This window comes from Equus quagga, chromosome 7 (assembly GCF_021613505.1).
Source record: "Equus quagga isolate Etosha38 chromosome 7, UCLA_HA_Equagga_1.0, whole genome shotgun sequence".
In the NCBI taxonomy this organism is placed as follows: domain Eukaryota; kingdom Metazoa; phylum Chordata; class Mammalia; order Perissodactyla; family Equidae; genus Equus; species Equus quagga.
This window is the reverse complement of record NC_060273.1, coordinates 89,639,322-89,663,002: the sequence shown is the minus strand read 5'-3', so window position 1 is coordinate 89,663,002 and position 23,681 is coordinate 89,639,322. Positions and strand designations below refer to the sequence as shown.

The 23,681-nt window shown below is 41.7% G+C and overlaps 1 protein-coding gene across 1 annotated transcript; it reads left to right on the top strand.

Moving 5' to 3' along the window:
- Positions 1 to 1,337: 1,337 nt before the first annotated feature.
- On the top strand, positions 1,338 to 5,213 carry TEX43 (testis expressed 43). The gene is made up of 3 exons (XM_046665791.1): positions 1,338 to 1,423; positions 1,974 to 2,082; positions 5,004 to 5,213. The coding sequence occupies exons 1-3, from the start codon at positions 1,338 to 1,340 to the stop codon at positions 5,211 to 5,213; spliced, it is 405 nt and encodes a 134-aa protein (XP_046521747.1).
- Positions 5,214 to 23,681: the final 18,468 nt, after the last annotated feature.

Sequence of the window (23,681 nt, the reverse complement as noted above, 5' to 3'; positions counted from 1 at the left end):
GTTCATACTGCATCCTAATGTTGTGTATAGAAACTGACACTTCAATTTTTAAAGTTCTTTAAAATTTTGTCTATTGGGGCCGGCCCAGTGGCGCAGCGGTTAAGTTCGCACCTTCTGCTTCTCGGCAGCCTGGGGTTCGCCGGTTCGGATCCTGGGTGCGGACATGGCACCGCTTGGCAAAAAGCCATGCTGTGGTAGGCATCCTACGTATAAAGTAGAGGAAGATGGGAATGGATGTTAGCTCAGGGCCAGTCTTTTTCAGCAAAAAAAAGGAGGATTGGCAGTAGTTAGCCCAGGGCTGATCTTCCTCAAAAAATAGTTAATTAAAAAAATTTTGTCTATTAAAATTATTCTGCTCTAAACCTTTCTGGCTGTCCAGATCTAGGAATGCCTATCCAAACTTGTGTTCAGTTAATACTCTCACCAAACCAGTACATCTTGCAGTAATTCCTGCTCAGCCTAACATTTTCCTACTAGTTGGCTAGTAGGATTGACAACAAAAACACTCCACCTCTCTGGCCTTAAATAGTTCAGGTGCTCATCCTCACTCATAATCTTGCCTTATTAAAATGAATTTTTGTAATCTGAAATCGCCTGCAATATGACTCAAATCTTAGGGGATAAAGTGGGTTGAATTGGTTTGGGTTTAAGCAAATTTGATTTACACTTTTTTTTTTTAAAGATTGGCACCTAAGCCAACATCTGTTGCCAATCTTTTTCTTTTTTCCTTCTCCCCAAAGCCCCCCAGTACATAGTTGTATATTCTAGTTGTAGGTCCTTCTGGCTCTGCTATGTGAGAAGCCGCCTCAGCATGGCTTGATGAGCAGTGCTAGGCCTGCACCCAGGATCTGAACTGCTGAAACCCTGGGCCACCAAAGTGGAGCATACAAACCCAACCACTCAGCCACAGGGCCAGCCCCTGATTTACACTCTTAAAGTGTGTGTCTAAATAATAAGTGGTGAAGCATAAATGGGACATATATCAACCATACGGAGTATTTAGAGGGAAATCAGCTAAGGGCAAATTCAGGATGTTAATATGAAGTGATTGTTTGTGAATAATTGTTTAGTCCTCTACATTTTCTGCTATGTCAAGACTGCAAGCATCCTCACCTTTTAATTGTTCATGATAAGAAGGATGTGTTAAGAAGGGGTAAAAAGAAAAAAACCACTGAAAATAGCTCTAAGCTCTGCACTCTTGAAATCAAAATGCTAATGTAACTGCAATGGGTTGCTATGAAGTTAGCAAAACATTGTTACATCTGAGGCAGCAATGTCGTCATCATTAGACTAGTGAGTGAAGTTCTAGATGAGAATTCCTGTGACTACTGGCAGTGATGGCTTCAGGAAAAGACACTTGTCCTGTCTTACCTAAACTTGTCAACAACTGTTCTGATGAAAATTCATATAAGCCTGCTACTAAGTGAGGACTTAAGGGTTCTGGGTTTTGGGGGTCTTTTTTGCAATCCAGGTGCTACACAGATGAGGACAATAATTTTGTGCTTCCCCTTGGCATCTATATAGCAAACTTTATGTTCCAGAGGGAAACAATGTATGTGCAGGGAAGGCAAGTTTGACCTGAGTGTAGAGCATGTACTAAATTCAGAAGCTAAATAAATTACTGGTTTTTTTGACTGGCTAGAGATTCCTTTAGGCAGTGGGTAGGCCTGAGGCAGATCATGGTGCGCTGCCTTCTCCCTTAAAATCAGATTGAAATGAACATCAGGGTCAAATTGTAAAGGACAGTATGCAGTTGGCGGTCCAGGCACCAAGTCCAGACTCTTGATCTTGGTGATGCTTGGGGATTTAGTGGGTTGATTATCGTTAAGTGAGCCTCAAACCATGGCACAGCACTGTCCAGCTGCGGCGGTCCAGACCTCATGGACACAGCACAACTGCCTGCATGCCCTAGAGGATGCTAAAATTATTCTATTTAACTCACAAGATACCCTTCTTGCTTTCTTAATCTTCAGGTATAGTGAGGTTCATTTGCCACGGTTTTCATTTAAGCAAAGGCTGATCCCGGGACGTTACGTTATGCCTTGGAAAGAAAACATGAAATTCAGGAATGTGAATCTGAAGGTATTTTCCTATAAACATCCATAATAAAAAGCCTACACTATTTAATATATCTATGAATAGACATATATAACTGTACAAAAGCTATTTTTAATTTTTTCCAGCTTTATTGAGGAATAATAGACAAATATCGTATATATTTAAAGTGTACAATGTGATAATGTGATATACATTGTGGAATAATTACCAAGATCAAGATAATTAACATATTCATCACCTCACATGGTTAACTTTCTTTTTTTGTGGTGAGAATGCTTAAGATCTGCTCTCAGCAACTTTCAAGTATCTATTACCATATTATTAACTATAGTCACCATGCTGAACATTAGATCCTCAGAGCTTATTCTTCTTATGACTGAAAGTTTGTACCCTTTGACTTGTATCTCTCCATGTCCCCTCCCCCCAGGGCCTGGCAGCCACCATTCTGTTCTCTGACAAAAACCTATTTGATGCGCTTTCACATAAACTTGCAAGCAAAAGTCAAATAGCAATACCTATTCAAATAACCCAGTTATGAACTTAAAGTAGATGTAGACCGAAAGATTTCAGGACCATATGTCTACCTTTTCCTCTACATAATGCTAACTCATAGTTGTTAAGAAGCTCATCAGAAGTAGGTGCCATGAATAGTAAAGCTACAGTACAGTAGGCCAGCCCCAGTGGCCTAGTGGTTAAATCAGTGCATTCCACTTTGATGGCCTGGGTTTAGTTCCCAGGTGCAGACCTATACCACTTGTCTGTTAGTGGCCATGCTGTGGTGGCGGCTCATACAAAAAGAGGAAGATTAGCAGTGAATGTTAGTTCAGGGTGAATCTTCCTCAGCCAAAAAAAAACCAAAAACCTACAGCATTTTTAAAGTTGTATTGCACATTCAGCCTGAGAGCTATGGGACCACTTTGCTAGATTTACAGATGAGACTGGTTGCCCATTCAGTTAGTAGTTTCAAAACATTATCCAAATTCAGATTGACCATTCACTTGTGAAAAGGTAAGTTGTTTCTCTAAAGGAGAATAGAATATAATGTAATAATCAGACTACAAGAGAAGATTTCAAGTTAGAATTCCTAGAAAGAAATGTGTCTAATTTGCAAATTTATAATGGATAAGCAATTAATGTTGAATAAGAATATACTTTGCCAAGACAGATGATATTACAAAATATGAATATTATATGTAAAATAAATCACAAAAATATGGCATAATTATTTTCTTATAAAATACACATATGCGGGGGCCGGCTCGGTGGCGCAGCGGTTAAGTTCGCACCTTCCGCTTCTCGGCGGCCCAGGGTTCGCTGGTTCGGATCCCGGGTGCGGACATGGCACTGCTTGGCAGCCATGCTGTGGTAGGCGTCCCACGTATAAACTAGAGGAAGATGGGCACGGATGTTAGCTCAGAGCCAGGCTTCCTCAGCAAAAAGAGGAGGACTGGCAGTAGTTAGCTGAGGGCTAATCTTCCTCCAAAAAAAAAAAGAAAAGAAAATACACATATGCGATGTAATAAATGAAGCTGCCATTTTCCCTGAGATGATTATTTTATATGTATTTTTATCTGATATTTTGAAAACAAAGATAAAACCAAGGAAATCAAGACTTAGCTAACGGACTTAAATATCAAATTTATATAGTTGTTAAGACTTTCTATAATCTTAATATTGGGCTGTATTTCATGTAATGTAGTGGCTTATCAAGTCATTTTCAAAGTCCTAAATAGCTTTAGCACGGTGACAATATTATACTGACTTTATCTTTTTCGTTTACTAGAACTATAGGGTGTAAACTTTGAGTTGAAGTCAATAATGAAAAACTGTTTTGAATGCATCACAACGTCTCTTTTATTCTTGACCTTATTCTTTAGAGTTATAATTCAGCATAATTTTTTCATAAGCTATTTCACTTTTGCAATTTAGTTGACAATGTTCCTAACAATTTTTAAAATATAATTAGTAGGCTGGCCCTGTGGCGTAGTGTTTAAGTTCGTCATGCTCCGCTTTGGTGGCCCCAGTTTGCAGGTTCAGATCCTGGGCATGGACCTACACGACTTGTCAGTCATGCTATGGCAGCAACCCACATGTAAAATAGAGGAAAGATTGGCACAGACATTAGCTCATGGCTAACCTTCCTCAAGTAAAAAAAGAGGAAGACTGGCAACAGATGTTAGCTCAGGGCTAATCTTCCTCAGCAAAAATAAATAAAATATAATCAGTGACTGGTATATGGAACATTTTACCTTACAGAGAAAAAGTGAAAATTAAATGAGAATTAAATGGAGTGGATGTACACTGAGTAAATGCTAACTATGCTTTCCTTCCTTCTATTTATTCTCACCATTTTTCCTGTAGGAGATGACAGACCACTTAACAAGATAAAAAGGAGAACACAGCATAGAAGAGATGGGGCTGCGCCCCAAGACCAGGCCAGAATGTTATTCAGCCCTATTGAACAGTCAGAAGTGAATGTGTACTGAAGGCAGTAACCTCAAGTAGCTGTTGTTTATCCAGCAGCAGCTGCAGCAGCAGCATACTTTATATCTATTTAATACCTAGTAGTTGGCAAAAGGTTTTTCATTCACATATAATGTTTTATTCAACACTCAAAGAATCCTTTGATAATTCCCATTTTATATTTGAGAAAACTCAGTCTCTTGGTGGGCGGGGGTGGGGGAGTAAATGACCTGTACAAGGTCACGTAAGTTGTGAAGCTAACGTTCTATGATCTGGCTCCAAGTTCATCTTCACACCGCCGCGCCTCCTGGCGGTCGGAAGACTCCGGCGAGAGAGCGTGGCTTTAAAAAAGGGATGTTGCTCTGTCCACTAGACCTTCCTTCTCGACAGGGACAGTTAGAAAACTACTGGCCAACTTCCATCTTAATCTAATAAAGTGATGTCTGGTGTGATATTCAGCAGACTTTTTTTTTTTCTCTTAGCATGCGGAGGCGTGTGGGATCTATGCTGGCCCTTTAGAAGACTCTTTGTTTTTGAATCACAGCGAAAGGCTTTGCCATGGGGAAGACCGTAAAGTTGTCTTGAAGAAAGGCCCACCAGAAGCAAAAGTTGCAGACATGCCTTTGCACTCTCCTCTCTCCAGATACCAAAGCACGGTGATTTCCCACGGCTACCGGAGGCGACTGGTCTGAGGGAGGAAGAATAAAGTGATGAAGTGCTTCAATCTGTCTCTTTCTCTCTACCCTCCCAGAGATGTCCATTGTACATTTGTATTTCACCGACAGGTTCAATTTGTTTAAAAGCTATAAGTCAGTTGCATGCGTTGTACATTATAAAAACTTTAGACAGGAAAGAGGCTCCGAGAACATGTGAGATAAAGTGGGGGAGCAAGGAAAACTGTCTCACTGAAATTAATGTTACACCAAATAGTTAAGAACCAGACTGATCGAGTCCTGTGTCTAACCTTACCACACTCCTCTACCTTTCTCTCCTCCTCACTGCATCTTTATTATTCATTGCCTCCAAAACTCAGCGTCAGATGAGCCAAACTGAAATAGCGTTGCAGGATGTAGAATTATTTTTGCTACTTTTCTGACTGCCCCAACACCCGTTTTTCTGCCCCACTCCACTAACACACATACCCCTAAAGCTCTGGACACTGGTAACTAATCAACATGCTAATTAGAAGTGTTTGGCAGGCCACTCTATGATACATCATACAATTTTAGCTGAGTTGTACTTTCTGTATGGGTTCCGTGTATCCGAGTGTCAATTCCTACAGCAAACAGTGGATTCACATAATTTAACAACATAAAAAGGACCATATGCATAAAGGTGCACCACTATGGAAGACAGTATGGTGGTTTCTCAAACAATTAAACGTAGAATCACCTTCTGATCCACTTCTAGATCTGTGCCCAGAAGAATTCAAAGCAGGGACTTGAGCAGATATTTGTACCCCAGTATTGATAGCAGCATTATTCACAATAGCCAAAAGGTGGGAACAACTCAAATGTCCATCAACAGATGAATAGATAAACAAAATGTGATATACGCATGCAATGGAATATTATTCGGCTATAAAATGTAATGAAGTTCTGATACATGCTACGACATGTACAGACCTTGAAAACATTGTTAAGTGAGTCAGTCAGACTCAAAAGGTCAAATATTGTATGATTTCACTTAGATACCTCATATGAGATACCTAGAACAGTCTAATTCCTAGAGAAGAAGGTAGAATGGTAGTTACCAAGGCCTGCCAGGGAGAGGGAGAATGGGGAATTATTGTTTAATGGGTACAGAGTTTCAGTTTCACATGATGAGGAAGTTCTGGAAATGGATGGTTGCACAACAAGGGGATTTACTTCATTGAATTGTACACTCAAAAGGGGTTAAAATAGTAAATTTTATGTAATGTATATTTTACCGTAATTTTTTAAAAAAGATCATAGTAGATCTAAGTTATGCTTCATCTAGCTGTGTTCCTCTCTGATAACAGCACCAAGGAAACTATTACAAAAAAAGATACAGATGTCCATCTAACATCAACTTAAAGATCTGTAAATAAAGTAAAAATAACATATTTACAGGGTATTAAAAAATGATTAAAGAAGACAATTTAGGTGATACAAGCTAACACTTAATGAAATGGACAGCCATCATTTGGAGAACTGCAAAATGGGGCATAAGGCAGGAAGCTTTTATAGAATAAAGGATAAGAAACAAGGAAGTAAGTGGAGAGCCCAGAGCTAGCCTGGCGTTTGAGAATTGACTGGATATACTGCCTTTCTGGTTAAGTGGAATGTTTACGGGGACATGAAAATCTAAGTTTTGGTTTGTTGATGTGGCACCCTGGGCAGGAGTGGCTCCATCTTGGGCTTAGAAATTTATTTCAACACTAGAGGTCTACTATTGAAAGTAAGGTATTGAAGTCATCACTAGCTATTGCTGACTTGTCTATTTCTTTTATTTCTGTCAGTTTTTGTTTCACGTATTTTGGTGCTCTGTTATTAGATGCGTATATGCAATTATATCTTCCTGATTGACCCTTTTGTCATTATAAAATGTCTCCTTTTATCTGTAGTAATATTTTTTGTTTTAAAGTCTATTTTGTCTAATATTAGTGTAGCCACTCCATCTTTCTTGTGGTTGTCACTTGCATGATATATCTTTTTCCATCTTTTTACTTTCAATCTATTTTGTATCTTTAAATCTAAAGTCTCCTGTACAGAGTATATCATGGGACCTTGCTTTTTCATCTAGCTTGATAATCTCTGCCTTTTGATTGGATTGTTTCATCAATTTATATTTAACGTTGTTTTTGATATAGTTGGATTTATGTCTGCCATAACGCCTACTGATCTTTCTTTAAATGCTTTTTTCTTCAACTAGTTTTTTCTTCTGCCAGTTTCAATATATACTGTTGAGGCCACTAGTGAATTTTCCATTTCAGTTATTGTACTTTTCAACTCCAGAATTTCCTTTTTTATCATTTCTATCTCTTTATTAATATTCTCTATTCGATACAATGTTGTCATCTTACCTTACCTTACTTCTTTAACCGTCATTTCCTGTAGTTCTTTGAATGTATTTGTAATGGCTATTTTGAAGGCCTTGTCTGTTAAAACTAACATCTGGCAGTTTCTGTTGCCAGCTTTTTTCTTGTGTCTGGGTCATAGCTTCCTGTTTCTTTGCATGTCTCATAAATTTTTTGTTGGAAATTGGATATTTTGGAAAATATATTGTAGCAACTCTGGATACTGGTCTCTCTTCCCACCCCCTGGGGGGGTGTTTCTATTTGCTTGGTTATTTGTTTGGAGACTGGCTGGATTATTTTAGTGAAGTCAAATCTCTCTTCTCCTTTTCCCCTTCCCGCCACTCTCCTGAATGTGAAGCCTTGGCCCTGAGTGTGCCTACAGTCACCCACTGATGACAGTAGTTTGGACAGGGCTCTCTTTGTCTCCTACCCTGACCACACTCAGCTGTTAAGCTCTACTGATTGAGGACTGATTGCTCTATTGGTTTCAACAATGCCCTAGGGAATGAATTTCTCCAAAGACCAATCCCATCAAATTTCAGCTCTTTTGAAGGGATAGTCCCCAGTGTCACTGTGATTTGTTCTGGCCTCAGGAAGGTTCCTCTGAGCTGTCCTTTCCCTGGTTCAGGTAAACTAGATAACCTACACTTGACCTTATATCTCCAGAGAGTCTACCAATCTCATCCCAGTTGACTTTCACCACAACCTCCTTTGTTTTTGAGAGTAACGTTAGGCTTGAACTTCTCCATACATAGTTGCAAATGAAGTCAGTTCCTCTGGGAAGAAATTAGGGTCTATCTGTTTTATGGCCTGCTTTTCTTCCCAGGCAAAATCTCTAAGCCGTGGCTCTGGAACTGTGAGTGAAACAACGCACACTTCTTTCCAAGTGACATCCCCACTCTAGGAACTGAGCACTCAGTGGAGGAGGAGAAGAGTAGCCTCAGGTCTTCTCAGCCTGCCTCTCCCAGCGTGGAACCACCACTATGATCTGGGGCAAGGGCAACTGGGGCCCCAGTATTCTCAGTGACTCTTTGCCCAAGGTAGAGCTTCCATCCCACAAACTGGGGCTGGCAGAAGAGATCCTCCACCTCTTAACCACACATCTCTGGAATTTAGCTTCAGAAACAGGTAGCTGGGGGAAGGATGAGAAATGTTGATGTCCTGCCCCCCTGGGAAGATGGCTCTCCAACTGGAGGCTTTGGGGAGAGGAACCCTGCCTGCACCCATCTGGAGTAAAGTTTCCATTTCCATTGACCTGGCAGGGGAGAGGGAAGCAGCAGGTCCTGGCTCAAACCCCTCACTGTTCACTGAGCTTTAGTAGATTTTCTCAAATATTTATTCATTTGCTGTATGCACCCAGGACCATTTCCAGAGACTTGAAATGAATATCTTTTTATAATTTTCACTAATTTTACTGGGGAGCAGATCTGCAGAGCTCTTCACATTGTCATGCTGGAAATGGAACTCCTGCCTTTTGCTTTTAAAAGTAGTTCTAAGGAATCCTGTGGTCTTTTAGATCCAAGATCTCTAGAAAACATAAACCCCAGTCAGAAGAATTAAAAGAGATACTAGAATCATTCTATCTCGTGATCTAATGAGTACTAGCAAAGGTATGTGAGGGAGAAAAACAGTGAAATATGATTTATATAATCATGTCATTCTACCCCCTAATTCAGTACAGACTTGAGAAATAGCTGGGAGTGCCCCACAAAGGAGTTACTTCATACATCTAATTTAATAAACAAAAAGCAGGTGGTTCTGAATTTCTAAAAGCTATTTAGGACAAGTAGAAGACTTTTACTTCCTATAATCCCCTAATACTACCTTACCTCCAAAACAGACCTGAGCTAATTAACCAATTCTCAAGAGTAAGCATTGACTAGACTCTGTGCCTATTAAGTATTTCTTTGTTATTTTTCCTCTTTCATTGGAAACAAACACAAATTTGGCTGATAATGGGATCGTTTTTAGGAAGGTCTTAAAGTTAAAATTTGAGACACTTCCTTGTGTTTATACCACCCACCTAGAATTAGAATCCCAGGCGACACCTCGGGCCCAACTTCGCAGGGAGGAGGAATGGGAATGCTGCAGGACATCCTGAAGACGCGAAGCCCTCCAGGAAGGGGTGCCTTGAGCTGCAGGAGCTGATTTAAGCAGGATCTTTATGCATCTCTAGGAATAAACTGAAAAAAGTCTTGAACAGAATTGTCAAAGTGAACAGTGCACAGTGCTCGGTTCTTGCCTCATGAAAACCTCTGAATATACTGTTCACATCCAGTGGTGCTAACCCATTCACCCTTCTGTGAGGTCTGGCTCAGTGATAGTCTTATCACCCTACCATACCAATTATTCTGTCCTACTTAATTTTCCCCAAGTTTCTGTGACCCCCAAGTTACTTCCCAGTAAATGATCCTCTTTCAGATTGTTCCTCATCTAACTTCATGCTCCTAAGTGCAGACTCTAATTACTGTGTACATTTGGCCTGCACCTTTCAGAGCCCCCCTCCCTCACATGGGTTGTTTTGAAGCTGTCTATTTCCTTGCAAGAGAGCTGAATACAACGCTGCATCTTAACCCAGGTGGGTTAGTCCTAGTGATTGTGATATCTCTGGGATGTCCAAGGCCAAAAAGGCCAATGGATGTATTTTTCATATACTGAGAATATTGGTGATCATAATTGACCATTACTAATTAGCTTCCTGGCAGGCTGAGGGGCCACCAAGAGTAGCTATATAGGTGTACCCCACAGAGGGGAGTCTGGCAGAGAAGGTGAGCAGTAGCTGGAAAGTAGCTAGCACTTCACTGACCAAGCTGTGTAAATCTCAATGCGTTAACAGGGGGCCTGGCAACATGGGGACCATATGAAAGTATTCATTGAAAACTCTCTGGCTTTAACATGGTTTACCCATAGAAGCTTGGCTATCAGAAAACATCTTTTTCTTCTTTTAAGAACGTGGAGAGGCAGCCCTGATGGTCTAGTAATTAAAGTTCACTGCTTACTGCTTTGGCAGCCCAGGTTCACTTCCCAGTCACGGAACCACGCCACCCGTCCATCAGTTGCCATGCTGTGGCAGCAGCTCACATAGAAGAACTAGAATGACTTACAACTAGGATATACAATCATGCAGTGGGGCTTTGGGGAGAAAAAAAAATGTGGAAAAATACATGTGCTAGAACACTGAATGAAAAGAGTCAGGATTTACCTAGTTTTGTGGAAAAAAAGAATGTACATGACCATAAAACAATGCAGGAAGCCAGTGCATCAAAATGTTCACAGTATTATTTCTGGACAGTGGAGTTCTGAAGGATTCCTATTTATGTCCTTGTATCTTTACAAATTATCTACAGCAAGCATTTATTTTATCATCAGAAAAGAAGGAACACTTCTGCTCTTGCACACACTGCTTCCCAGAAATGGAATAGACTCCTCTCTCTGTTCTGCTTGTCAGAGTGCTGAATCCAATGCAAATGTCAACTCTTCTGTGGAACCTATTTCCTTTTCGATTTCCTCCTTTACTAGTTCCCTCCAGCCCAAATCTTTCCAAGTTGGTTCTCTGCCTAAGACTTCTGGTTCTCAACCAGAAGAGGTCTCTGTTGCATCACTCCAGGAAAACAAAGCTTTTGTTCTGGTTTTTTTTTTTTTTGTAAAACGTTTTGTTTGTTTGCTCTTTTTTATTATGGGAAAACTGTCTTTACTTATTAAAGATATTGTAACATAATAGACGTTAGAGGTAAAAACTCTTCAGTGCTTCTGTAAGAAATTTTCAAATAGAGTATTTTATCAACAAAGGGAGCTTAAACTCTTAGATTACCCTCATTGGTACCCAGTGCTTTACTGAACCACAGAGGAATTTTATCTGATGCATAAAAATTTGAAAGTAGGAGAAGAGAAAACAAGGGAGAACACATTTAAACAGGAAAACATATCTTTTCTAGGGACAAATTAATAACCATCAGTAAAATGCTTCAGAGAACAAGGACTTTGAAGCTGGACCGACCTGGATTCAAATTCTGACTCCACTACTTACTGTGTGGCTTCAAGTAAGCTACATACACCATATGCCTCCCCCTCAGTTTCTCATCTGGAAAATGGGGCTACTGATAGCTAATGCACACAGTTCTTGCAAATAGTGTATTAGCTAATATGTAAAGTGCTTAGCATGACACTAAATACAATGTACCTATTATTAGGTCTGTAGATAGGCAAATGGATTGGGTTGTGAGTTAGGTTATAGCCATACCATGGCTGACTTAGTCATAAAGTAGTTTTTTCCAAGAGGAAGAATATAGTGAATGCAGAAAACGGTAAGTCCTCCCAAAATGGGAAGAGGAATATTTTGCATCCACCATCTTGGCTTCAAATACCACCACTAACAGAAAACCAAAAAATCCACATCTCTAATCTCTTTTATGGGCTAGGCTGGAATTTCTACTCCAAGCTACATGTTTCTTTTTTTTTTTTTTTTTGAGGAAGATTAGCCCTGAACCAATATCAACTGCCAATCCTCCTCTTTTTTCTGAGGAAGACTGGCCCTGAACTAACATCTGTGCCCATCTTCCTCCACTTTATATGTGGGACGCCTACCGCAGCATGGCTTGCCAAGTTGTGCCATGTCTGTCCCAGGGATCTGAACTGGCCAGCCCCGAAGCAGAACGTGCAAACTTAACCACTGTGTCACCCGGCTGGCCCAAGCTACATGTTTCAAATCATTGTCTCACCAAAGTCTCAAATTCCTCAGATGATCTCCTCATTTTCCCTACTCTTTTCTTCTTTTCAGACCTATTCTTTTGTCCTGACTTACCTATTCCTAAAAGTCACCTAATATTGACAAATACAATCACCTAACAGCATCTCCTGTTCTCAGTTCTCTGGGTCTTAGAAATCACTTTAGACTCCTTCTGCTCCCCTCCCCTCTCCCCACCAAAGCAATTCCATCTCCTCTGTTCCTTGTAGGTGGATGGTGGCATCTTCAATAGCTTTCCCTTCTTTCCTTCTCCCTGAGGAGCTACTCTCCTCGTTGGCCAAGTTTCTTACAATAATCTCCTAATTTGTTCCCCGCCTCCTCTCTCACCTTTCCCATGAAAATGTGGGGACAGCTCAGGCAATCCTGCATAGTGCTACTAGAATAATCTTTTTTTTTTTTTTTTTTTTGAGGAAGATTAGCCCTGAGCTAACTGCTGCCAATCCTCCTCTTTTTGCTGAGAAAGGCTGGCCCTGAGTTAAGATCCATGCCCATCTTCCTCTACTTTATACGTGGGATGCCTACCACAGCATGGCACGCCAAGCGGTGCCATGTCCGCACCTGGGATCCCAACCGGTGAACCCCGGGCTGCGGAAGCAGAACGTGCGCACTTTACCGCTGCGCCACTGGGCCGGCCCCTAGAATAATCTTGCTAAAGTCACCTGTGATCCCTTCACCCTCCTGCTCCAAAATCATTGAAAAGTTCTGGAAATGGATGGTGTGATGGTTGCAAAGCAGTGTGAATGTACTTATGCCGCTGAACTATACACTTAAAAAGGGTTAAAACGGTAAATTTTATGTTGCGTGTATTTTACCACAGACACAAAAAACCATTAATGATCCAAACCCCCAGAGGATACTGTTATGTAAGGACCACTGTCACAACCAGAGGGACTCACAACTAGAATATACAACTATGGACTGTGGGCTTTGGGGAGAAGAAGAAACAAACAAGATTGGCAACAGATGTCAGCTCAGGTGCCAATCTTGAGAAAAAAAAAGGACCATTGCCACCCACGCCCAATCAGTGTTCGTTAGCACAGTGTCTGGCATACTGGACAGTGAAAGGATGCACAAATGGTTGTAGTACTGCCCATGACACACGTGCCATCGCCACCCCACGTCCTTGGGCTCCCATTCCTTTCTCTGTAGTCATTTCCTCCCAAATTCGCTGCCCATAGCCTGCGCTTTGTCCCACATTTAGCCTTCTTGATTTTTCCAACCTGTCTGATATAACCATATGCCAACCTTCTAGCCGTTCAAAGACTGGCTCAGCTGTGTTTTGTCCATGGAGCTTTCACACTTATCTCTCTCATGTTGGAAATAATCCTCCTTTCTCTGGGCTTTGATGGCACTTGATATCATGATTCTGCCTGTACAAATCTTCTGAAGGACCAAGACCATGCCATAATCCTCCTGCTCTTTTCCCTGGCTTTTACTTCGGTGCTCTGCGCTGAGCAGACCTGCCATGAGTGTCTAGTGAACGGCTGAAGTGAAAGACAGAAGGAGGAGCTGGGAAGCTTAGCTGGGACCCTCAGGGCGCTTTGCACCACACCTCACTCCAAACCCCCAACCCTCAACCCACCCACACAAGTATTTCAAGTGTGCTATGTGCTTTGATGTAGTGTGTTTTATTTTGCTGGTTTGGGGGAAATATTAGTATTCTGGCTTTCTCCATTTCATTATCCACTAAATTCCAAACTATAAAATTTTATGTTAATTGTGGGACCAAAAGTTAACAGATTCACAGTCCATCTTCCTTAGATTCCCATAACAACCTGTAGGAAGGGAATATTCTGTATCTCTAATTCCACCTGTTTACTGGGTGCCCTTGGAGCGTTTTGCTATTGGATGGTCTGACGGCATAATTTCAAAGATAATGAATTAATCATGATAAAATTGTACATGTTTATGCACCATTATCTTCTGAACGAACTGTTGCTGAGCACTATTTTACCTTCCAGGGAAGCAATCTTAGAAGAGTGATGTAAGTTTGCCTCCAGCATTGCCAGAAGTTAATATTGTGTCAATGTCTCCGTTATAAAGATGGAACTTCATTGTAAATGATTTGTCTGGGTTAACAATGGACTCTGGACTTCTTAACCAGAGGGAAAAGAAGGCCATTTTTACATTGGAGAAAATTTTAACTCAAACAACAAGAAAACAAAATAAAAAAACAAGGAGCTTTGACCTGAGGACTGGACCCCTGTAATATAAATGTAAATTCTTTATTTCAGGAAACAGCAGTCTTCTCACAAAGACCTTGTAACAGTCCAACCAATTATCACACTTTACATCTGTGGATCATTTTTAAATATTGGGTCGACTATGTGAAAGTGAACTTGCTTTTTTTTCACAGACCTTCACTTTAAACTTTAATGACTGGAGGACATGGGACACATGTTGGCATCTGAATATACATGAATGGCAGTAGGACCAGGTGTGGTTGGCGTCTATTCGTGCTCCCAACTTCATTCGTGCACTCATATTCTTGCTCATCATAATTTATTGAGAGTATGCTGGGTGCCAGATGCTTAATTTGAGGGACTAATATTAAGTTTCCTGTTTATTTCAATTGGAAATTTTGTTCTGGGGCCGGCCCCATGGCCGAGTGGTTAAGTTTGCACACTCTTCTTCAGTGGCCCAGCGTTTCGCTGGTTCAGATCCTGGGCGCGGACATGGCACGACTCATCAGGCCACGCTGAGGCAGCGTCCCACACAGTGCAACCAGAGGCCCTCACAACTAGAACATACAACTATGCACAGGGGGCTTTGGGAAGAAGAAGAAGAAGGGGGAAAAAAAGAAGAAGATTGGCAACAGATGTTAGCTCAGGTGCCAATCTTTAAAAAAAACAAAAGAAATTTTGGTCTGCAGTAGTTCTCAAAATTTAGTGTACATCAGAATCACCTGGAAATTTTATTAAAACACTGATTTACGGGCCCCACCTCCACAGATTCTGATTCATTTAGGTCCAGGATGGGGGCCAAGAATTTGCCTTTTTAATAAGCTTCCAGGTGAGGTTCCTGTGAGGCCGGCACTTGGAGTGGCCCTGCATTTATGTAAGAAGTGCTGCTATGTGAGAAGCCTACCGCAGACAGCATGTCCTTAAACATTGTAGTTTGTCCAAAAGTCATCAGAGCCACAGCCCACAGAGCTGATACACATTTGGAGACTTTTGGATCGCAGCTAAACGGTTTTCATTTCACAAACAACGTTCGCGCTGTTGCTGTTTCACTATTTCAGACTGTTCACCCTCAGCGTACATCCTGATGGATGGACGTTAGTGCTGCACAGCGTGTTAATTATCATGATTACAATGCCTTCCTGAAAGCTTTCAGACCTATCTTTGAAAACAGAATGGACTAGAAACTGTGCGAGAAAAACCACTCTCCACCCCCAAATGCAGAGTGCTGAGTCTTCAGGGCTGGACCAAAGGCTAGTTGTAGAGAGAATATTCTGGGGCAAATAGAGACAGCTTTGATATAAAGGACTTGAGGTAGGCAAAGATTGCTTAAACTAAGTATAAAAGCACTAAGAAGAAAGAAAAGATTGAAATTTTGGACTTCATTAAAATTAATCTTATTAACTTTCATTGTAAGTTTCCATTAAGAGAGTGGAAAAGGAGAGAGCCACAGGCTGGTGGAAGATACACGAAACATGTAAATCCAGAGACTTCCATTCAAAATACACAAAGAACTCTTTCAAACCAATAAGAAAAAGATGAGCGGAGGGGAGGAGATTTTTAACGTTTTTCATTTACTCTCCTAGGTTCTCCTTATGGGGCCCTGTAAACTAGACTGACAAAAGACGAATTAATAAGAGAAAAGCAAACAGAAGTTTGTTAACACGCACATCATGCGTACAAGTGGGAGTACCCAGTGACGAGTAACTCAAAATGGTAGTTAGCACTTAGGCTTATGTAGATCTTAACAAAAGAACAATAATTTTGTAGAGAACTGGCAAGATAAATGAAAGGACTTTGAGCTTCTAGGGGCGGCAAATTGTGGGAAGGCAAATATATGGAGAAACTAATGGCAGATAAGGGCTAGTTTTAGCACAGTTTATTACGTAGGTTCCTCTGGTGCTGTCTCTGGGCTGATAAGGGTCTAGAGTTGTCTCTGGTGATTGACTTTTGTCCTTCCTGGTAGAGTGGAGGACACCTTCACAATTGTTTTTTATTTTTTTTGCTGAGGAAGATTCGCCCTGAACTAACATCCATGCCAATCTTCCTCTATTTTGTATGTGGGCTACTGCCACATGGCCACTGATGAGTGGAACCAAACCCAGGCTGCCGAAGTGGAGCGCACTGAACTCAACCACTACGCCACAGGGTGGACCCCACCTTTATAAATTTATATCCTGCTTTCAGGCAAATAGTGGGAGGGCAGAGTGCTTTCCGTATATCTGCTTCTTCTCAATTGCCTTCATCTTAAAATAATTCTTATGCCAAAGCAGCGTATTTTGGGGTGGCATATATTTAACCCTTCATTAGCAATTCGATTTTTAAGATGGACAAAAGACAGTCAAATAGTAAACAAAAGAGAGCCCTCTCTGCTCTCTGACAGTGTGAGGAGAAAATGGGTCTCTTTCTTCTCTCTATGTGCTTCTTGTCCCCTGTGGGCAAGTTTCGGGCAAATCACGCACGCAAATGCGCGCCCCAAGGACAGACAAGCCATAATTCTCAGAGATGATGCAGTTTAAATCCAAATTAAGGGAGACAAACATTTTTCTAAATGCAAAAATAATATCATACATGACTCCTGCCCACAATAGAGAAAGTATCTTAGGCTCTCTAGTCTTTTGCACCACCAAGAAAATTCTTTAAGGTGCTTTACTTAACAAAACAATACAAAATAGCGATTTATACCTAATTTTTACCATCAGCAGCATGAAGAATTGGCAGAGACTTTGAAATCAGTGTTTTTCCTGAAGATCACCAGAAAGAGAAAAATGCATTGTCCTCTGCTCAGTATAAGTAGACTAGGAATCTACTGGAATGTTTTAATTTTCTCTCTCTTTCTTTCTCCCCTCGCATGTACACACGCACACACAAACACACACACATTTCTTTTAATACCTTTATATTTTGAAATAATTTAAGACTCATGAGAAGTTGTAAAAATAGTACAGAGACCTCCCATGTATTCTCTACCAAGCTTCCCCCACTGACGATATCTTACATAACCATAGTGAAGTGTCGAAACCAGGAAATTGATTTTGGTAAAACAGTATTAATTCAGGTACAGAGGTAAAGAATTTAGTTGGATTTCACTAGTTTTTACATGCACTGTTGTCTTTTGGATTTCTTTTTTTTTTGGCATATCATTCTATGAAATTTTATCACAAGTATAGATTCAACTAACCAGTACCACTATCAGCATGCAGAACTGTTTCGTAATCAAGAGAAGCTCCCTCACGTCACCCCTTGATAGTCACATCTTTTCCCCAACTACGACTGATGAGTTTCCCATCACTATAATTTTGTCACTTCATGAATGTCGTATCAATGGAATCATACAGTATGCAACTCTTTGAGATTGGCTTTTCTCACTAATTATAGTGCCTTTGAGATCCACCCAGTTTATTATCAGTATATTCCTTTTGATTGCTGAGTAGTCTTTCATTGTTTGGATGTACCACAATTTGCTTATCTATTTGCCACTGAAGGCCATTTGGCTTGTGTGTTGGAGAGGCCTCAAGACCACCTCCAGTTTCAATAATTTACTAGGAGGACTCACAAGACTCAGCATATAGTCATGGTCATGGCTATGATTTATTGCAACAAAAGGACACAGAACAAAATCGACAAACGGAAAAGGCAGATGGGGTGAAGTCCAGGAGACAGCAGGGAGAGTTTCCCAGAGTCTCTCCCAGCGGATTCACACAGGACATGCTTAATTCCCCTAGCAATCAGTCCTGACAACTCTCTTCTTTCTTTGGTCAGGATAATAAACTTGTTCATCCTTTGCTCTTTCTGGAGAATTAAAAGAATTCTTTGCAAGTACGGCAAGGTTCATTGTTATAGTGGCTTTGGAAGACAAAGATCATGGTTGCATTGTCCTTTTCTTAAGCAATTGCACATGCATTTTATTCTAAGTGATTACTGGATGACCAGTCCTGGACGGGTGTTACCTTTCAGAGAAGAGATAAGTCTTAGAGAGTCAAAGCAGTCAGGGCCAATCCCAGGAGGATGCAGGATTTGAATGATGGGTAAGACGTGAGGAGGTGAGAACTAGAGAGGACTTTCTACATGTGGGGAAAGCACAGAGGCAATGAGGAAGGAAGAAAAACAGTGCATACAGTATGGTGAGAATATCCCGGGCAGAGCAGTTTTCTGTGGGGAATAAAAGAAGGTAATCATGGGCAGGAAAAGGGATCCAGCTTGCGGAGGACTTTGAATCTCCAAAACGAATAATTGAAATAAATTACTATGGAAGGTTATGTTAATGATCAGAACAGGGTTTGAGAAAAATAAACCTGGCAATAGTTCAAAGGATAGACTGAAGATTAAGAGATAGGAACAATTGTTTAGAAACCAATCCAGGTGAGAATCCCCAGATTCTCCAAAGCTACGTGAATGGAGAATAGGGGGCTCTCATGACAATTTCTATTGGTGTGAATGAAGTGCACAGGAGAGGCCTGAGCGCATGGAGGCAGGATCGACCTATCCTTGATTCGTGGTGGTACTTCCACTCGGTAGTTAGATTTATAAATGAGGTCAGTGAGGCACTATTAGGGAGAGCCATTTTAACCTTCAAGGAAAGTTATAAAACACTTTCTGCTAGAAAGATGGTAAAACAGTTGCGGGGGGGGGGGGGGGGGGGGGAATCAATGTGTGGTGTAGGAAATAGCAAGCGGCGCAGAACTTTCTTTTGTGGTGAGGTATTTTAAGAAAGCCATTTAGGTGACTAATCTGTTTTCCCTTTCAAAGATAGTTCATTTAAATACAGCCGAATTAGATAAGGCACTCAAGGTCAAGATTGGACCTGTTTCTCGTTACCTTATAAAAATCCATGATAGCTATGATATCTAAGATCTGATACATTCATATCTAAGATCTGATATGTTCATAATGAGCTATGAGCTGATGCGTGGGTGTTGTCGCAACTCATTGCTTGGGGGAATTAAGCATGTCCTGTGTGACTCCGCTGGAGAGGACTCTGGGGAACTCAGCCGGCTGTCCCCTGGACTTCACCCCATCTGCCTTTTCCCTTTGTTGATTTTGTTCCATGTCCTTCTGTTGTAATAAATCATAGCCATGATTTATTTTTAACAAAAGCAGGAATAACATTTCTCATTGTGTCACTAACTCAAATTTCTCAGTGCAAATCAAATTAACACTATAGCTTGTTTCTCCAATAATTAAAAAGAAGTAATTCCAGAGTGAATTATTTATTTAGAAAACAAATAACTTTATCACCGTGCTTTAAGGAGATAAAGGGCCACGAGGAAGCGGTAGTCAGAGTAAAAGCCAGCTACTGGGGATGTCATGCTGCTCTGTCAGATTCCCAAGCACAGTGTCTCCCTTCCCCGCCTCCTTCGCCACATTCCACTCACATTGGCCTTCTTTCTGCACTTCAAACATGCTAAGTGAGTCCCCATTTCAAAACTACCTGGAATGCTCTTTCCGAGATTTTCACATGGCTGCCTCCTTCTCATCATTCAGTTTTTTAAATGAATATCTTCTCCCCAGGGAGGTATAGCAGATGCTGCTGGCAGCCCTGCCCACGTTCCCCTTAACAGGCTGCATATTCATCCCCAGATGCTGTGGGTGTTGGCTGCTCACGGCTCAGGCCTTTGTCCTTTTATGGAACATTGCCCTTAGCTGACAGGAGCCTCCTCACCTGGCACTGGTCCTGGAGATAATGGCTGAAAGTCATGTCCTCCACCCAAGGGAGGGCCCTGGACAGAGACTAAGTGATGAAGGATGTAGCTGCCTCCTCACCTCTGGGTGGGACAACTTCTGCCGTGCCATTCACAATTCAGGGCTTCCCATGGGATCAGGCTGAGACTAGACTTCTTCTAAAGCCATCTTGGCTGAACTTCCTCCCCTGCTCGCTCCTACTTTTTTCACTCCCTGATAGGTTTATCCTCAAGATCACTTAAGCAGGAATTCCCTCCTCAGGCTCTGCTCACAGAGAACATGACCTAAGACAGCTGGTGACAGAAGTGGTCCTAGGAAGCTGACTAGATCTAGATGCTGGCATTGGATAACTCATCCACTAGATGGCAATGGGAACCTGGTCATTGGTGGTGGGTGAACTCATTAGTCCTTCACTTGCTGTAGTGGTTCGGTTGCTAAGATTTTTACCTGCAGTGAACTGGGACGAAATATAGGTAGAAGAGGCTGCGTTAAATGGTGCAATGGCTCTGGCATTTAACATGTATGGGGAAAACAAGGGGCAGCTTGGTACACAGGACAACTTGTGCTATTTTTGCAATTTCTTGTGAGTCTGCAGTTGCTTTAAAATAAAAAGTTAAAAATAAAAACAAATAAATGGCACTAATGTGAAAACAATATTGTATCCTACGTGGAATGGTAGACATTAGTACCATCCTCAAGGACTTAAGGGATTCAGAGACAATAGTTTCCACATATCTCCATTTAATTCAATAGCTCAATCTCTACAAAAACCAAATGAATTATGGCAGATGACAAGGACTACCAGAAACTCAGCCAAACAGTAGCCCCAATTGAAGCTGCTTGACTGACTTTGGTATCTTTACTAGAACAGATTAGCATAGTCTTTGGTATCTGGTGTGCAGCTGTAACTGGCAAATAGATTCTTTTCTATACCTATCAGAAAAGTGAATCAGAAACAGCTTGCATTCACAAAGAATGGATAATAGTATACATTCACGGCTTCTCCCCAGGGCTGCTTTAACTCTGCTACTCTCTGTCATAATGTAGTCTGAGGGGATCTGGATCATATGGACATCCCACAGAATCTCATATTGGTCAGCAATATTGATACCATGATGTTAATCAAACCTGATAAGAAGGAAATGGCAAATGCTCTGGGATTCTGGTAAGAAACATGCACTTCAGAAGGTGGAAGGTAAATCCTAAAATGATGAAGGAGCCTACCACATTGGTGACATTTTTAGAGGCACAGGGTTCTGGGGCATACCAGGACATCTCCTTTCTGGTAAAGGACAAGTTATTGCACCTTGTGCCTCCTACCACTGAGAAAAGAAGCACAGAGCATGGTAGGTATTTTGGAGACAGTATTTATCACATTTGGGGACGGCTCTGACCTGTTTATTGGGGGATGAGGAAGGTTACCAGTTTAAGTGGAACTCAGAGCAGAAAAGGGCTCTGTGGTGAATCCAGGTTGTAGTATAGGAGCACTGCCACTTAGGCCATGTGACCCAAAAGATTCTAGCATACTAGATGTATCTGTGGTAAATAAAGATGCTGTGTGAAATACTTGGGAAGCCCAAATATGAGACTTGTAGGGCAGACTCCTAGAGTTCTTGGGCAAGGCCATGCCACCTGCAGCAGAGAACGATACACCATTCAAAAAACAGCTTCTGACACACTATTGAGACCTAGAAGTGACCATCTGATTATGACACATCAAGTGATTATGATACTAGAGCTGCCCACCAGGAGCTGGGTTTGGTCAGACCTACCAAGTCATAGGATTGGGTTCACCAGCAGCATTCCATCACAAGGTGGAAACAGTACATCTGAAACTGAGCTCAAGCAGGGCCTAAAAGCGTAACTAAGCTGCACAAACAAGTAGTTCAGGATGACATATCTGCTGCCACTCTTACATCAACACTTTCCCTTCAGCTCATATCTATAGCTTCTAGAAGTTTCCCTAAGATCAGCTGATGGAGAAGGAAAAATCCACATCTTGGTGTGTTAACATAGGTTGAAAATAGATTGCTGCTTACTCCAGCCCACTTGGGCTGAAAAATGGTGATAGAGGAAAATTCTCCTGGTGGGTAGAGCTTCAGATGGTGCTCCTGGTTATCTACTCTTTGTGGAGAGAAAACGGCCCTCAGACAAAGTGATACACAGATTCATGGGCAGTGGCAAATGGCCTGGCTGGGAAAGAGCAAGACTAGAAAATCATGAAGAAGTAGGTCTGGAGAAGACGCATGTGCATAGATCCATAGGAGTGGGCAAGAAGCACTGGTTAATGTCCACCAGAGGATAGCTACTGCAGATCAGGCACAACCAACCAAGGGACAGGAAGAGTCACCCAGCAGATGCCAACTAGCTCCTATCCTCAGCCACACCAGCCCTTGCACAGTTGGCTTATGAACAGAATAGCCTTGGTGGCAGCAATGGGAGTTATGCATGAGTTCAATAGTGTGGGTTTCCTCTCCTCAAAGCTGATCTAGGTACTGCTACTGCTGCCCATCCAAACACCAGTAACGAAGAGCAACGCTGAGTCCTCCTCACAATGCAACCCCTTGAGAGAACCAACAGCTACTTGGTGGCAAAATGATTATATCAGATTCCCTTCATGCTGGAAAGAGCAACGACTGATCATCCTGGACATGACTGTATTTATCATAACCTGAGGACCATCTGCGACAATCAAGGTTGGAGTTTGTTCTAGTAATCTTCCTCGTATAACAACCCAGAAATTGCACCAGGCAGAATCCTGGAGGACCTGCAATCAGATGAAGTCACATTAACGTGAGAAACAGTTGGCTCTGAGCGGTACAAAGGATAGACTGTAGCAGGTGATATTAGTGTCTTCCTAAATCCCCTTTAAAGGCTGGTGTGCCAGAGCTGGCTGCTAATGGCTCACACCTGTGCTCTTACCCAGAGGCTTACATTTGGCTGAAGGGAGGTACCTAAGTCACAGACAACTGGGAGGCTAAGGCACTTCCCACCCCAGGGATAGGCTGGGGTCAGTGACTGACTGACTGATGCAGGAGTATAGGCCCAGCGCCCTTGCTTCTGGGAGGGTTCACTAAACATTTGTAGTTCTCCTTCCACAGAGTACAGAGGCAACTGTCCAGCCACAGACTGCATTTCCCAGCCCCTCTTGCAACTAAATGGGACCATGTAAATAGTTCTCACCAATAGAGTTTGGGAGGGGTGAGGTGTATTCTCTCCAGACCAAGATTAAGAAGCCTTCTCTACTTGTTCTTTCCCCGTCCTTCTCCTGCATGCAGAGGACGTGGAAATCCGGGAAGGTAGTCCACTAGATAAAAGGAGCCTGGGTTCCTGGGTCACCATGGGGAAGACTGCTACCAATCAGGAACACTTGTACTGTTAAATGAGTGAGAAATAAACTGTAATAGTGTTTAGTCGCTGAAGTTTGTGGGTTGTTTTGTTACAGCAGCTGACATTACCGTAACTAGTATACTCTCTATCTGTGAACTCTCATGGGATTCCTGACATACTAGGA

Bases quoted from the DNA above. Each gene is read 5' to 3' on its own strand.
- TEX43 (XM_046665791.1), top strand. From the start codon at position 1,338: ATGGCTTCAGGAAAAGACACTTGTCCTGTCTTACCTAAACTTGTCAAC. The intron at 1,424-1,973 runs GTGAGGACTTAA...CTTAATCTTCAG, and splicing joins TCATATAAGCCTGCTACTAA to GTATAGTGAGGTTCATTTGC. The intron at 2,083-5,003 runs GTATTTTCCTAT...TTTTTCTCTTAG, and splicing joins TCAGGAATGTGAATCTGAAG to CATGCGGAGGCGTGTGGGAT.